At 46.6% G+C, this 16313-nt stretch overlaps 5 protein-coding genes across 5 annotated transcripts, besides 1 other annotated feature; 2 read left to right on the forward strand and 3 right to left on the reverse strand.

Moving 5' to 3' along the window:
- Positions 1 to 12: 12 nt before the first annotated feature.
- On the reverse strand, positions 13 to 2173 carry UA08_03054 (hypothetical protein; the record flags this gene model as incomplete). The annotated part of the gene is made up of 10 exons (XM_020265164.1): positions 13 to 489; positions 555 to 818; positions 886 to 976; positions 1301 to 1439; positions 1522 to 1529; positions 1625 to 1723; positions 1775 to 1785; positions 1848 to 1923; positions 1982 to 2029; positions 2094 to 2173. 10 exons carry the CDS (start codon positions 2171 to 2173, stop codon positions 13 to 15), a joined length of 1293 nt encoding a protein of 430 aa, XP_020122481.1.
- Positions 1085 to 1243: a repeat region (Identified by RepeatMasker using a combination of RepBase library and repeat library created with RepeatScout).
- An 806-nt stretch (positions 2174 to 2979) lies between the features above and the next one.
- UA08_03055 (hypothetical protein) lies at positions 2980 to 5961 on the forward strand (the record flags this gene model as incomplete). Its single annotated transcript, XM_020265165.1, has 8 exons — positions 2980 to 3007; positions 3073 to 3473; positions 3569 to 3721; positions 3778 to 4390; positions 4454 to 4714; positions 4777 to 5243; positions 5322 to 5873; positions 5947 to 5961. 8 exons carry the CDS (start codon positions 2980 to 2982, stop codon positions 5959 to 5961), a joined length of 2490 nt encoding a protein of 829 aa, XP_020122480.1.
- A 233-nt stretch (positions 5962 to 6194) lies between these two features.
- UA08_03056 (hypothetical protein) lies at positions 6195 to 6869 on the reverse strand (the record flags this gene model as incomplete). The annotated part of the gene is made up of 1 exon (XM_020265166.1): positions 6195 to 6869. The coding sequence occupies one exon, from the start codon at positions 6867 to 6869 to the stop codon at positions 6195 to 6197; it is 675 nt and encodes a 224-aa protein (XP_020122479.1).
- A 610-nt stretch (positions 6870 to 7479) lies between these two features.
- On the reverse strand, positions 7480 to 9083 carry UA08_03057 (Dihydrolipoyllysine-residue acetyltransferase component of pyruvate dehydrogenase complex, mitochondrial; the record flags this gene model as incomplete). The annotated part of the gene is made up of 4 exons (XM_020265167.1): positions 7480 to 8547; positions 8601 to 8824; positions 8883 to 8932; positions 8998 to 9083. The coding sequence occupies 4 exons, from the start codon at positions 9081 to 9083 to the stop codon at positions 7480 to 7482; spliced, it is 1428 nt and encodes a 475-aa protein (XP_020122478.1).
- Positions 9084 to 9571: 488 nt separating this feature from the next.
- Positions 9572 to 15777, forward strand: UA08_03058 (hypothetical protein; the record flags this gene model as incomplete). Its single annotated transcript, XM_020265168.1, has 6 exons — positions 9572 to 11269; positions 11325 to 11509; positions 11564 to 13860; positions 13914 to 14283; positions 14345 to 15394; positions 15456 to 15777. 6 exons carry the CDS (start codon positions 9572 to 9574, stop codon positions 15775 to 15777), a joined length of 5922 nt encoding a protein of 1973 aa, XP_020122477.1.
- Positions 15778 to 16313: the final 536 nt, after the last annotated feature.

Genomic DNA, 16313 nt, shown 5'->3' on the forward strand with positions numbered 1-16313 from the left:
GTTTCTATATTGTCATGCTCGTATCTCCTCCATGATCTTCCTCTTGACCATACCGCAAAAGCTCTCGAAAAGCACCTGATCTAGTCCTTTGAGCCAGCGGATAACCACATGGACGCTACCATCAGCTTGAAGTGACAAGTCAATGCGAAATCCCAATGCAGCGTTCTCTATCATCTCCTCCATTTGCTTACTCTTACCATCATTGCTGCACTGCATTTTGTCGCTTTGCTGGCCCTGCTCCTTCCCTCCCTGCTCCCTTGCAAATTTACGTCGTGCCTTTCTCGACCACACATCTTCCTTGGCGTAGCCGATGCAGGACTGTTTAGAGATCCAGGAATAGCAGAAGTGTCTGAGTGATGAGAAGTCCGTGTTAATATTGGCGATGGCTTGTTTTAATAAATCGTTTGGTTTAATCGAAACATCAAAACTGTAGTGTGACGGGAATGGAAGAAGATTCTTGGAGAGTGTGGTGATTCCTCTGCTCGCATCCTGTTCGTCATATCAGTCAGTCAAAATTAGCATTATGAAATAATAAAGATCTGCAGCTAACGCACACTCCGTGGTCGCCAGTCTGAGAAGCTCCAGCCCACAGCCCAACGACGAGTTCCCTTGCCCTGCACGAATTCTGTAACGGCCCAGTTCTTGATGCCAATGTCGAGGAGTTTCTGCACAATTACCGATACGCTGGACAGTTTGCCAAGCATACTTGTAAACCAGAGAACTCGTGTCTTGAGATCTACGGACTGCATCACTATAGCCGAAACAAATGCAACTTCGCCGCCTGGAGTTATCATCTCGACTGCCGAACCCGTGCATGCCTATAACGAATGTGGATCAGTCTTCCATCTGTCACCTTTCTCTTGTATATAGTGAATCGTGACTAACTGTGAATGGAGGTCTTGATTTCGCAGCTGCTGAGGAGGTGAGTTCTTCTTCGGATTCGTAGAAGGGCGGGTTGCACATAACAAAGTCCAATCTGATATCCCGTCAACAACCTCAGCGTTAACACAACTGATCTCTCGCTATTCTTTTTCAGGCAGGATGAAAACAAAAAGGGGAGGGAGGGGGGGTCGAGATATCCAGCAAAAAATAAAAAACATACAACAGACGGGATTCGCTGGTGGTCACCCACCCAACTACTAACCGGCCGGCGTGTGGCTTAAGTACGGCTGAGCGGACGGGAAGCCCTGTTTTCCACACCCTATGGTCGTATGTGCTAGGAAAGGGGAGATATAGATTTATATACTCCAAGTGCTGAACCCGCTTCGGTTGAATTGTGATAAGAGGGGATCATCCATACCTGTCAACATTGAGTTTTTCGAACGGAATGAGAGGATCATCGGGTTTTGTTTCTATAATTTTGACTCGATTTTCAAGCTTATTCTTCGAAACGGTTTGGCGCGATGACGAGATATTTCTGTCGTCGATGTCTGATTGCACTGCATCAGGGACACCATCAATCATATATTATGGCAAGTATATTAACTTGCCTGTAGCCACAAAGTTCCACTGCGGACGCACGGAGCACCCTAATAGAGGATAGATAGCACAGCATCCAGTCCCTCTATCACGACATATATGGTTAACACAATTATGGCCGAGTTTGAAAGACCAGGCAACTTACATATCCAGACCGAGAACTTGTCTATTTGGGTCATACTGGTCGTCGCCTGTCCTAGAACTAGTGTCAAGGAGATCTTGAAGCCAGAGGATATAATTTAGTCTGAATGGAGTTAGCATAATTCTCCTTCTAATGCAGAGGAACTCTCCTGACCTATTCGGCACCTATAACCCATATACATTGATTAATCCCGGTACCTCCGACGATGAGTAGGGCAACAACATACTGGAGGGCAGAGTCTATCATCGGGAAGGTCCACAGCAAGCTCAAAATCGCGTGCCAGTAAACTTTTCGTGAGTTGTCTATCAACAGTGAGTAAACATAATCAGCGTCGTGATCGACGTTCCAAAATAAACTTACCTCACTGACTCTGGGTCAGTAAAATCTAGCTGATCATTCGTTTTCAGACTACGGATGGATCAGATCAGCCACGAGTGACGTTGTATTCGTATGAAAGTATGTTTGTTCATACCGTTTTGCGAATTCTGGGGACTCGAGTGCCAGAGCCCTGAAGTCAATTTCTCGTTTGTAGATATTTCGAGATGAAGCCATTGTGCCCAAGTTTGCATCAGCTGCCTCGAATATAACACGTAGTAAATATTCCCTCCATACGCAGAACGTAAGAGAGAGAAAGTTGTTTGACAGGGCAAGCACCACCTCGTGAATTAAGAATAGGGTTGCCCCGGATTTTATATTGCTCCGAGATCACGTGTGCTTCTCCCATGTGATTCTGTCGAGCAACAAACAGTGTGAGAGGAGAATCGCAGTGTAGATTGTTTGATGGAAGAAAAAAATTAGAATATTGATCACAGACAGTCAAACTATCCATGGGCGGTGGTGGCTTGTCTGACGAACCTCGTTTAGAGTGGGCAAAATAATAGAGGCACATACATCGAGATGCCGTTTCTGGCACATCATTCATATCTTTTACATTATTGGCAGACATCTCTACAGCGGGGGGCGTTTACATATTATGCGGACAACTACCTAGACCCCGAAGTAAAACAAAAAAAAAAGGACTTGACTTTGGAGTGACCAGTCACATATCCAGCAAGAGAACAGAATCAAAGACTATTAGGGCGTTAGCGTACGTATGCTGTTAAAGCTAGCGACGCACTAAACGCGAGGGCTGATGCGCCAAGAGTTGCACATGATGTCACGGAAGGAGGGACCAGTATCCCACTACGACGACTACCTATGCTTTTTTTTTTTTTGGCTAGAGATACTGAGTGTCTTTCCACATCATATATCCGATGCCATAACAGTCATACAACTTGCTCACTGCTGTCTGCTGTGTGCGATTTGGCTGCAATCCTAAAGTTCTCGCTCATTCAGCCAATTGCATTGCGCCAATCAAAATGGACGCCCTCAAAGAGAAGCTACATCGTACAGCAAATCCCACGTTTGCCTTAGATTTTTTAGAAAGACATAACGGTTCTAATAACTAGCAGATACTCACCTACATGATGTCAGAGCCAAAGCATCGCATCTGAAACATAAAATTGGGAAGCTTGAGAACCTCGTCAACCCAAACCATCGCCATGACGAGGCTCACGAACAGAAGACCGACAAAAAACGGACTGCGATTTCCGAGTCTCACAGATTTGGTTCCTTTGCTCCTGAACATGACGGAAATAAGGTAAAATGGTATGTCGATGCGTCAGATTACATGTGGGCAGTGTCTGTTGCGCTGGATCGTGCTCAAGAGACCATTTATCTGGCCGATTGGTGGCTTTCTCCCGAGTTATTCATGCGAAGACCTCCAGAGGTCAACCAGGAATGGAGATTAGACCAGATTCTCAAGAGACGCGCCGAGGCAGGTGTTCAGATTTATGTCATTGTCTACAAGGAGGTACGTATATAATACTTTATGTTGTGATACTCGTACTCCCCACTCCATTCCTGGCATTTTGTGATAGAACCCCATGAATCTAAGCATATGCCCAGGTCAATCAAGCTATAACGTGTAATTCTGCACATACCAAACATGCATTGAGAAATCTCTGTCCCGAGGGAACAAAAGGTGCTGGGAACATCCATGTTCTTCGACACCCCGACCACAACCTCTTGGAAAACTTTGGGGATATGACTTTATATTGGGTAAGAGATTGCTGTTTCGCTTGTTAAATCGGACATAATGGTTGATTTCTGTACAGGCACACCACGAAAAATTCGTAGTAATTGACTACTCACTTGCATTTATCGGCGGTATTGATCTCTGCTTCGGGAGATGGGATAATCATCAACATTTGCTCGCAGACGTCCATCCGGCTGGTATAAAGAATGAGATCTTCCCAGGCCAAGAATTCAACAACAACCGTATCATGGATTTTCAAAGTGTCGAGGACTGGCAAAACAACGAGCTAGACAAAACCGATTACGGCCGTATGCCATGGCACGATGTTTCAATGGGCTTAATGGGTGATTGTGTGTATGATATAGCCGAGCATTTCGTTCTAAGGTGGAACTGTGTCAAACGAGACAAGTATAAACGCGACGATAACGTGGACTATCTCATGTTGGAGGGCCGAGACGAGGATCTGATCGGTGTTCAACGTCCCCAATATCCTTGCGGAGAGTACATCCAACATCCCTTGACCCCATTGAGTACAAAATCCCGCGGTGACCAGGGAACAGTCCACGCTCAGATAGTCAGGAGTAGCGGTGACTGGTCCTCTGGAATTTTGACGGAGCACAGTATACAGAATGCATACTCGGAGATTATCAGGAATGCACAACATTACGTCTACATAGAAAATCAATTTTTCGGTAGGTGGTCTTGCCATTATGACAGCCATTGGAAGCCCCTACTGACTCTATGCATCAATCAAGTGACTGCGACTGGAGACCAGCAAGCGCCTGTGCAAAACACCATTGGCCGTGCTATTGTTGATGCTGTGGTTCGCGCCGGAAAAGAAGGCCGAAAGTTTAAAGTAATCATTGTTATTCCGTCCATCCCAGGCTTTGCTGGAGATCTGCGCCAGAGCGCTGCGGCAGGTACTCGAGCAATCATGGACTATCAGTATAAGTCCATATTGCGAGGCGAAAACTCTATTTTTGAGCAGATCAAAGCGCAAGGTGTTGATCCAACAGGTATCTGCGGACCTTCCATGTTCTGATCAAATTGCATCTACTTATCTAATGACAAATAACAGAGCACATATTCTTCTTCAACCTTCGATCATATGACCGGATCAACAAAACATCAAGGCTAGTCGAGCAGGAAGAGAAATCTGGTGTTCATTACCAAGACATACAGCGCGCAAATGCGGAACAGATCATGGGCGAAAGTGTCCATCCAGCGATTGGCAGAGAAGGTGACAAAACAGAAAAGAGTTATAGTGTTGAATCAGAACATCAGGAGCAGAAGATCGACAATGTGCGGAAATTCGAGGAGCAACGTGAACGAGCATATGGAGAGGATCGAGAGATTAAAAGCAGAGACAACATTGCACAAAATGCCATGCTCAACCAGCGAAAAGTGAGCGAAGAGCCCTGGGAAGAAGACGATCCTGAGACAGAGAAACAAAATTTTATCCAGGAGGAGCTTTATGTCCATGACAAAGTTTGCATTGTCGACGACCGGATTGTCATTTGTGGAAGTGCAAATATCAATGATCGAGTAAGTTTCTGCTTAGTGGCACCAGTACTGTGCTCCTTTGATGTTTGATGACTCACGCAAGAAACTATGACTTATCAGTCACAACTCGGCAATCGAGATAGCGAACTGGCTATCGTCCTCGAAGACACCGACATGATTGACAGCACCATGAATGGTCAACCATACCGCGCTGCACGCCTCGCAGCGACTCTCCGACGCCACCTTTGGCGTGAGCATCTCGGCTTGCTCCTGCCTCAGGAATACGATGCAAGCGACAGCCCAAACGCGCAACCACCCGACGACTGCCCAAACAGGAATGACGAAGGGACCGAGTACGACGCGTTCGTCGCTGACCCCCTGAACGAAGAGCTCTGGGGAACATGGACCACGCAGGCAACGACAAATACAGAAGTATTTCGATTTTTATTCCGTGCAGATCCCGATGACAACATTAAAACTTTCGAGGAATACGACCAATTCGCGCCGAGAAAGTCGATTAAACAGGGCCATCTCCACGATCCGTTCTTACCCGTGGATACTGTCCGCGAGAATTTGGATAAGATTAAAGGCCATTTAGTCTGGATGCCGCTGGATTTCTTGAAAGACGCCGAAATGGCTGAACCAGGACTGTCTGTAAATCACATTACGGTGGTGAGTAGTTCCGAAGCTTTATTTATTTTTTGGGAATGCCAGAGTCGGTCCTAATCTTTTTTGTTATCTGCAGAGCATCTACACTTGAAAGACACGGTGGATGCTTCAACAGTACTCCTTGTTTGCATCCAAAGATATTTTTTAGTAGATACTTCCTAATGATTCCCTGCTGAAGCGAAATTTAATTTCGTATATTTTATAGCATGACCGGAGAATATGTTCTACGCTGAAAGGAGAAATAACAATAATGAAATTCCAACATATACATGCCTGAATCCGGAATTCCATCTATCCTGCCCACAAAAACCCAAACAACGTCAATCACTGTGCTGGCCTAGATCTGAAAACATATGGAATATTGATATTCCAAGCAAAAGCCCTCAGCAAATGCATAATCATAGTGTAGTGCGTTTTAAACTCAAACAAAGGACCAAAATCATCTCGATCCGTCCACAAAGGCTGAATACCCTGGCTCTGCATCTTTTCTGCACCGAAACTCACCCAGCACTCCCTGATATTAGCATGCTCTACACCTCGTAGGGCATAGAGTCTTGCATACTGCTTAAACACTACAAAGCAGTCGTAGTCGCCATCTAGCTCGCCCTTGGAATGCATTATTCGATGTTGGTTTTCCACATCTTCAAGGAAAGAATCCCAAGGAATCGGATACCCTTTCGGTGGCGATTCGTTGTATCTATCAGTAGAAGAGAAAGAGGCCCCGGAGGACGAAGACGGTGATGTAGAAGGGAGAGAAAAGGCAAGGATTTGGATTTGTGTCTTGCGGTTGTGCGCCTTTTCAGGATTCGCGTGAAAGGATATGCGGACGAGATCATAGTCATCGCTTGTCGAAGGGACGGTACGGTAATGCACAGTCAGGCCCCTGATATTAGGCACGAGATTATCTTCAAGCAGACGCAGCCAAAGGTGGAATGCCTGAATGTCGCGATGTTTGTGAATCATGGACGTGTATAGGTCTTGAATTATAGGAGGGACCATCTCTTTCCACTGCTCGATTTTGGGTTAGAAAGGCAGTGAAATAGAGGGGCGAAATGAGCATCGGAGTGAGGAAGGGGAAGGACTGAGATCGTGCAAGACTCGCCTTTGTCTCGACGACTTCCTCATCATCGACTATTTCTGGCTGATCCTGACTTTGCTTTTCCATCGTGCTTATTTGATGATCAAAAGGTAGATGAAAAAAAGGTAAAGGCCCCTCGTAGCTTGCGGTTGATTGAGCTTTGGGACTGTATTTAACTGGAGCAGATGGTAGAGAGATTGTTAAGCGTAAAAAAAAAAAGGTTCTTCGGGCAATGTTGTGAGTTGCCCAAATGGGGAAGGAGGCGTTATGCCCTAAATGCATATCTAACAAACACGCTGACAAACACCTACGTTGAGACAGCTTATTATGCCTTGATGCATTTGCATTCAAACAAAGTAAAGAGATCTAATCACATATCATTCGACGCTGACGAACAAAGGAGAATAATTTTAGTACAGGTAAGAGGAACAGGGCAGAGATGGGATAAATATTAAAATGTCCCGATATCCAGCAAACGAGCACATCCCCAAGTATATGGCCATCCTCCCTTCATCAATGAAGATCAAATTATTACAACATGAGCTCCAATGGGTTCTCAACAGCCTTTTTCAGCTCCTTGATCCATTCTCCACCAACAGCTCCGTCAACGACTCTGTGGTCGAAGCTTGCGGTAACGGTGATCTGGTCATCCCACTCAACTGAGGTACCTTCCTCGGTCTCAACAGGGACAGCAACCTTGCGAGTGGTACCAACGGCAAGAATGGCAGCTTGAGGTGGGTTGATGACTGCGGTGAATCGTTCAACAGCGGTGTTCATGCCCAAGTTGCTGATGGTGAAAGTGCCACCTTGGTACTCCTCAGGCTTCAATTTGTTGTCACGAGCTCGCTTACCGAGATCTTTGATCTGGTTGGAGATGCTGGAGAGACCCAGGCCCTGTGCATTCTTAACGATAGGGGTGATGAGTCCGGAGGGCGTAGCGACAGCAACGCTGATGTCGGTGTTGCTGTACTGGCGGATGACAGGCTGTCCGTTGACCTCAGTCCAGCTGGAGTTGACAGCCGGGACTTTGAGAAGGGCAATAGAGCAGGCCTTGACAAGGAAGTCGTTAACGGAAAGTTTGTACTTGCCGTCAGCGGAGGCATTGAGCGCCTGGCGAAGCTTTAGGAGTTTGCTGACGGACAATGTAGCGGAAACAAAGTAATGGGGGTTCTCTTGCGTCGACTTTTGCAGTCTTGAAGCAATAGTCTTGCGCATGGAAGTCAAAGGAATATCTTCGTAAGTAGGTCCGGCGGCGGCTGATACTTCAGGCTTGTATTTCTCAACATCTTCCTTGGTAATCTGTCCACCACGGCCAGTACCCTTGAGAGCCTTAATAGGAATGCCTTTCTCAAGAGCAAGGGTCTTGGCGGCAGGGCTAATCTGGGGCTCACGGTCCAAAGCTGGCTGTAGTCGCTCTCCGGTAACCTCTGGTTCAACGGCTTCAGGCTTGTCCTGAGTTTCCGAAGGGGCAGGCTTGGGTGCTTCCTCCTTAGCCTTTTCAGCTGGAGCAGCGGGGGCTTTCTCACCGCCAGCATCTTCCACGGTGAAGGATTCAAAGGCGGAGACGTCGGCACCTTCTTCAACCAAAACGGCGATTGGCTAGTAATTTTCAGTATTTGTTGACTTGTCTCAATTTGCATCACAATACTTACGCTTCCCACGGAAACATCCTTCTCACCGGCGTCCTTCAAGACCTTGGCCAAAACACCCTCCTCTTGGAATTCAAAGTCCATTTGCGCCTTATCGGTTTCAATTTCGACGAGAACGTCACCGGGGCTCAAGGCGTCGCCAGCCTTCTTCTGCCAGGTCCCGATGTTTCCAGCAGTCATTGTAGGAGACAGCGCGGGCATGCTAATTATTGTGTGTGGAGGGAAGGCTGGAATCGTTGTTAGAATTATTCGCATATGTTGACATGCAAAAACAGAGACACGTACACTTCGAGGCATAATACCGGGCAAGGGCAGAGGCCGCAAATAACTGAGGCCTAGACGATCGGGAGTCAATGTTAGTATCCCTCAACAGAGGCAATCAAACGGAAGCGCATAATACCTGGCGACATCTTTGAATCGGTAAAGGGATTGGGGGCGCCTCATGAAGGCGGCGCCCTTCGAGAGCATGACATTCGAAGTGCGCATTCTGACAAGCTCGAATATCAGAGAAAAACCACCAATTGCAACAAAAATCGAAGAATTCCGCGTCCCTCAACAGGAAGCCTTCGCAATAAGGATGCAGACAGTACAACAAGGATGGAGTGGAAGCAGCACAGAGCCGAGATAGAGCCTGGGAACTTTTCTGTTGAGCTCCGGTGAGAAGAACGGATCAAATCGGCAGAAGAAGGGCCGGATGACATAAGCAGTCGCTGGTTGGCCAGGGACCAGCTGCCAAGTGGGCCTCTGCCGGCGGCCGGAGTTTCGCTGTTCACGTTGAAGACACGCTGCAGGAACCCCGATGCGGTTTAGCGCGGCCCGTGGAAGGTAGCGGCACAGCGGCTGGCTCCATCAAGTTAGTTATTATTGCGAGTGAGAGCATGTTCTCGACATTTGAGCTTCCACACCTCTAACCATCTCATGTTGACCTGTTGAACAGTGCCCGGCTCGCGTTCATTAGCCGGAATTGCGCACCAATGGCTGAGACCGAGCGCGAAGTTGCAGAGGTGGTCTCTCAGGCAGAAACCAATGCACCCAACGACCCCGAAATTGTATCGCCGCAACCATTAAGAGCAGACAAGGCCGAGCTTCCGACGGCGGCAGAATGGAAGGAAGTGGCAGAGACGAATGATCAAGATTTAAATGAGTCCAATGGAGTCGACGGCCATGACTCTCCGCCTGTGAATGCCCATCCAGCAGCCAACGAAGCTGAGGATGATGCTACGGGACCGTCGGAGACGGAAACCACAGAAGCCACGAGTGCAGATGATGTTGATACTGAGAACCAGGATGAAAAGCATCAGAATGGGGAACCTCAGCCCGCTGCTGAAATTCCTCCAGAACCCCAATACGCCGCTGCCCCTGACCCAAGAACTCGTTCCGATTCCAGATCCACCACTGCTACACAAGCAACACACCGGTCTACTCCGGTAAGCTCTACCGTATTTGTTGTCACGGCCCTGGAAGCAATCGCTGCTTCGAAAGATGCGAAAAGGAACAAGGAACTGGAAGACTCGGTCCAGAAGGCACTTGCTAATATCAAACAATCCGATACAAAACCTCTCGACCCTGAGGTTATCTTTCTTCCTCTGCAATTGGCGACCAAAACATTCAGCATTCCACTTCAGGTTACGGCTCTAGACTGCATCGGAAAACTGATCACGTATTCCTATTTCGCCTTCCCTTCAAGCCGTCCTAGCCAGGACGATACGAAGCCCTCCGACAGGGAACTCCCATTGATCGAACGGGCCATTGAAACGATATGCGATTGCTTTGAAAACGAAGCCACCCCAGTGGAAATTCAACAACAAATTATAAAATCGTTGCTGGCAGCTGTTTTGAATGACAAGATAGTCGTTCATGGCGCCGGTCTCCTGAAAGCTGTGCGTCAGATTTACAACATATTTATATACTCAAAGTCAAGTCAAAACCAGCAAATTGCACAAGGCTCTTTGACGCAAATGCTAGGAACCGTCTTTGATAGAGTTCGTTTAAGGCTTGATTTGAAAGAAGCACGCACGCGTGAGCCAGACGGCCAGCAAGAAACTTCCGCCGAAACTGCGACAATCGATGGCGGCGACGGGAGTCATATATCGGAGTCAACCGAGGCTGTATCAAATATTTCCGATCATCCGACTCAAAAGGAACCTAGGGAGAAGCTCACATTGCAGAGCTTCGAGTCGAGCAAAGATGATACAATGGTCACTGACAACGCCCCCACTATGGTGACTCGCGCAAGACCTGCCCATCGGCCGTCTCGATCTGTATCCAACGTTACAGATGAAAAAGAAGATGTGGATGCATCTGACGATGAGGTCGATGAGATTTACGTGAAAGATGCTTTCCTCGTCTTTAGGGCTATGTGTAAATTGAGCCATAAGTCTCTTACACACGACCAACAGCAAGATATCAAATCCCAGAATATGCGATCGAAGCTGCTGTCGCTTCATCTTATCCATCACTTGATTAATAACCACATCGCTGTTTTCAACTCGCCCTTGGCAACTATTCGAAACAGTGCTAGTCCCTCCGACTCTATGACTCTTCTCCATGCTGTGAGACCTCACCTGTGCTTGAGTCTGAGCCGCAATGGCTCTAGTTCTGTTCCAAAAGTCTTCGAAGTCTGTTGCGAAATCTTTTGGCTCATGCTCAAATATATGAGAGTAACATTTAAGGTTAGTTCCTTGAAGCCACCCTGCCAATGCTGCGGGCCGCTAAACTATTATGCAGAAAGAATTGGAGGTGTTCTTGAAAGAAATCTACCTTGCCATCCTCGAAAGACGCAGCTCTCCGGCATTTCAGAAGCAGTACTTCATGGAAATCATTGAGAGACTTGCAGGGGACTCGCGAGCGCTAGTAGAGTTATATCTCAATTATGATTGTGATCGGACTGCACTAGAAAATATTTTCCAAGAGTAAATAGGATCTTCTACCCTCGGACCAAACTGTTTATATGCTAATTCTCTCAGGATTATCGAGCAATTATCTCGTTTCTTGATCATGCCGGCGCCCACCACAAACCAACACCCCCCTCATGAAAATCGTGTCAAGCCCACGAACACTTATGATTGGCACCAGCGCGGCACTCTCCCACCCAATCTGACCACCGTGAGTCTGGCAAGCAGTACATCTCCTGCACAACAAAACCTGTCACCAGAGTTTTCAATGAAGTACCACGCTCTCGATTGTCTGGTCGAAATTCTACGGTCTCTAGATAGTTGGTCGTCTCAGCGGTTGCCAGGCTCTAGCAGTGGCAACCGTGAGGATTTGTCTCGAAAGTCCGTGGAAAATTACAGAGAATCTTTAGACACTCCGTCTCTTTCCACCGCTCTTCCATCACCATTTGTTGATAGTGGAGGAACCGGCACTGGACGTACGACACCGGCGTTGGAAGATGACCCGAATGAAATAGAAAAAGCTAGACAGCGAAAAGCGGCATTTGCTCAAGCTATTCAGCAGTTTAATTTCAAGCCTAAGCGTGGAATAAAGCTTTTCCTCAAGGATGGGTTCATCCGATCTGATTCACCAAAAGACATTGCCAACTTCTTACTCCGCAATGATCGTCTTGACAAAGCTGCGATTGGGGAGTATCTTGGAGAAGGAGAGCCGGAGAATGTTGCCATTATGCACGCTTTCGTTGATTCTATGGATTTCTCCAAACGACGATTCGTCGACGCCCTCCGTCACTTTCTGCAGAGTTTCCGCTTGCCTGGAGAAGCCCAGAAGATCGATCGATTCATGCTCAAGTTCGCAGAGCGTTACCTTTCAGGAAATCCAAACAGCTTTGCCAATGCCGATACAGCGTACGTTCTAGCGTACTCTGTTATCTTGCTTAACACAGACCAACATAGTAGCAAGATGAAAGGCCCCCGTATGACAAAGGAGGATTTCATCAAAAACAATCGAGGCATAAATGACAATCAAGATCTTCCGGCTGAATATCTTAACTCTATCTTCGATGAGATCGCCAAGAACGAAATTGTACTCGATTCTGAAAGAGAACATGCTGCTGAACAAGGGGTGCTCCCCGCTGCTCCCACAGGGTTTGCCTCCAGAGCCGGCCAAGTTTTTGCAACAGTAGGAAGAGATATTCAAGGAGAAAAATATGCTCAGGCATCGGAAGAGATGGCCAATAAAACGGAACAACTTTACAGGAGTCTCATCAAAGCCCAGCGCCGAACGGCTGTTAGGGACGAGTTCTCCCGGTTCATACCGGCCACTTCTGTTCGTCATGTCGGATCCATGTTCAACGTCACTTGGACGTCCTTCCTTTCTGGGCTGTCTGCCCCCGTTCAAGAAACCCAAGATATTGAAAAGATTAGGCTGTGTATGGAAGGAATCAGACTTGCAATTCGTATTTCTTGCTCCTTTGATCTGGAAACCCCGAGAGTGGCGTTTGTGACGGCCTTGGCCAAGTTTACAAACCTCGGCAACCTTCGAGAAATGACCAGCAAGAATTTAGAAGCATTGAGAATATTATTAGAAGTTGCTGTTTCCGAAGGCAACAATTTGCGTGAGTCTTGGCGGGAGATCCTCACTTGTGTTAGTCAATTGGATCGCTTCCAGCTGCTGAGTGATGGTGTGGATGAAGGAGCGTTGCCTGATGTATCCAGAGCACGAATTGTAGGCTCCACGCACGGTGATGGATCCAGAAAGTCTACACAGACTGCTAGACGACGTCAACGTTCTACCAACAGTTCATTGTCATTCAGACCTGAAATAGCTTTGGAGAGTCGTTCGGCCGAAATGGTTCATGCCGTTGACCGAATTTTTAGCAACACCGCAAATCTTTCGCATGAGGCTATTGTCGACTTTGTTCGAGCACTTAGCGAAGTCAGTTTGCAGGAAATCAAGTCCTCTGGACAAAGCGAGTCTCCTCGTACCTATAGTCTCCAGAAAGTCGTTGAAATCAGTTATTACAACATGACTCGAGTCAGAATTGAGTGGTCGAGAATCTGGGAAATCCTCGGACAACACTTCAATGAAGTCGGCTGCCAGTCTAACACTCATGTGGTTTTCTTTGCGCTTGATTCACTGCGTCAACTTTCCATGAGATTCATGGAAATTGAAGAGCTCCCTGGTTTCAAGTTCCAGAAAGATTTCCTCAAGCCATTTGAACATATCATGACAAATAGCAATACCGCTACTGTTAAGGACATGGTTTTGCGGTGTCTTATTCAGATGATTCAAGCTCGTGGCCATAACATACGCTCGGGTTGGAAGACAATGTTCGGCGTATTTACGGTTGCAGCTCGGGAGCCATATGGTAAGTAAAGAATTTTTTTTGATCTTCTGAATATAGTTCTAACAGACTCGCAGAGAGCATTGTGAATATGGCCTTTGAACATGTGACACAAATCTACAACACTCGTTTTGGGGTAGTGATTAGCCAAGGGGCCTTTGCAGACTTGATAGTCTGCCTGACTGAATTTTCGAAAAACACCAAGTTCCAGAAGAAATCACTACAGGCTATTGAGACACTGAAATCCTCTATTAGCAAAATGTTGAAAACTCCAGAATGTCCTCTTTCGCGGAAACATATTGTCGTTACAGATGTTACGGAAGATACCAGTTCTAATCTAAAGCACCAGCTCAACCGCCAGTCACAGGAAGAACAATTTTGGTATCCGGTGCTCATCGCGTTCCAAGATGTATTGATGACTGGAGACGACCTGGAGGTTCGCTCAAGGTAAGTGACAAACATTGTTCTCTCAGAAATTGGGGAAGCAAACCTTCTAATCGTATTGCAGGGCTCTTAACTACCTCTTTGAAACGCTCATTCGGTACGGTGGTGATTATCCGCCCGAGTTCTGGGACGTCCTTTGGAGGCAATTGCTTTACCCGATTTTTGTAGTCCTGCAGTCAAAGTCTGAGATGTCCAAAGTTCCCAACCATGAAGAACTCTCTGTTTGGTTGTCGACGACTATGATTCAAGCCCTGCGTCACATGATTACTCTGTTCACCCATTATTTTGACGCGCTACAGAGTATGCTTGATCGCTTTTTAGGGCTTTTGACTCTGTGCATCTGCCAGGAGAATGACACAATCGCACGAATTGGAAGTAATTGCTTACAGCAGTTGATCCTGCAAAACGTGACCAAGTTTTCAGACAAACACTGGGACAAGATTGTCGGTGCATTTGTTGAGCTCTTTGACAAGACAACTGCCTACGAACTATTCACTGCTGCCTCGCCTTTACCACCAAAGACTCCAACGTCAGAAGCAGCGAAGGGCATTGGCCATGCCACAAGTAACGGATCTGTGTCGGGTGCAGAGGCCGTAGAGCCCAATGCAGAAGACGATCAATCATCTATTGCCAACGGGGAACAAACACCAGTAGCTGAAAATGGAGATGCTGGAGAGACTACCACATCAACAGCCGAACTTGAGGGATTCCGTCCACAAGCCCCGGAAATGAATCAGCAACCGGCAGCCGTGACAGTCGCCAGACGGCGGTTTTTCAACCGCATCATTACTAATTGTGTTCTACAATTGCTAATGATTGAGACGGTGCATGAGTTGTTTTCAAATGATAATGTCTACGATGAGATCCCTAGCGCAGACCTTCTGCGCCTCATGGGTCTACTCAAGAAGAGTTATCAGTTTGCCAAGAAGTTCAACGAAGACAAGGATCTACGAATGCAACTATGGCGTCAAGGGTTTATGAAGCAGCCACCCAATCTGCTGAAGCAAGAAAGCGGCAGTGCAGCTACATATGTAAACATTCTTTTCCGAATGTATGGCGATGAACGACAAGAACGAAAGAGCAGTAGAGCCGAGACTGAAACGGCACTCGTTCCGTAAGAACCACCCAAAACCTTCCAAAACCCATATGCATTTTAACTAACATTACATCAATAGATTATGTGCAGATATCATTAGAAGTTTCGTCCGCCTTGACGAGGAGACACAACATCGAAACATCGTCGCCTGGCGACCTGTTGTAGTTGATGTGATTGAAGGCTACAACAACTTCCCACAGGACAGCTTCTCCCAGTATATTGAAACATTTTACCCCCTGACCATCGATCTATTAGCTCGGGATCTCAATTCTGCTGAGATCCGACAGGCTATTCAATCTCTCCTTCGACGAATCGGCGAGGTTAAACTTGGCTTGACATTCTCGCATGCTCCCGTCGACGCGTCGTCGATCAATTCTACTAGAAGGTACAGTCGTGCCTGATTGTTGGAAACAGAGGAAGTGTTCCTAGTATAAAATCATTTGATGCATTTAATTCCCCCTATTGTATTCTTGGACTCTACTCTTTCCCTTCTACTTTTTCTTTTCTTACTATTGTCTAAGGATATTGCATTTTTGTTTTTGTTCATTTTTAGAGTTATGACTTGAAGTATCAAAATTATCATGATTATGCCAATATCTATGTATTTGTATACTTCAACACTATGTACTGATACTCCAACGTCTGTAGAATCGTTGGCCAGCTTTTGTGACAAGTCCATTTATCCTTACTTTCTTTTTGTTGATAGGTCTATTGACTGCAGCATCATGAACTTGGGTCTTGTGCGTTGGATCTGAAAGCGTTTGCGCTATGAAGTCTTCGCAGAAAAACTATTTTTGTCTCTCGAAAGATAACATCGGCTTTATGTCTGCTTTTGAACTGCACACTGCTTAGATTTCAACGATATGGTAACAGAGACTTGCGCAGATTATGTTTCATTGTCGTAGGGCGGATAATAGCCAAGAATTTTGTGGTATTT

Source organism: Talaromyces atroroseus, assembly GCF_001907595.1.
Source record: "Talaromyces atroroseus strain IBT 11181 chromosome Unknown scaffold_2, whole genome shotgun sequence".
NCBI classification, from domain to species: Eukaryota; Fungi; Ascomycota; class Eurotiomycetes; order Eurotiales; family Trichocomaceae; genus Talaromyces; species Talaromyces atroroseus.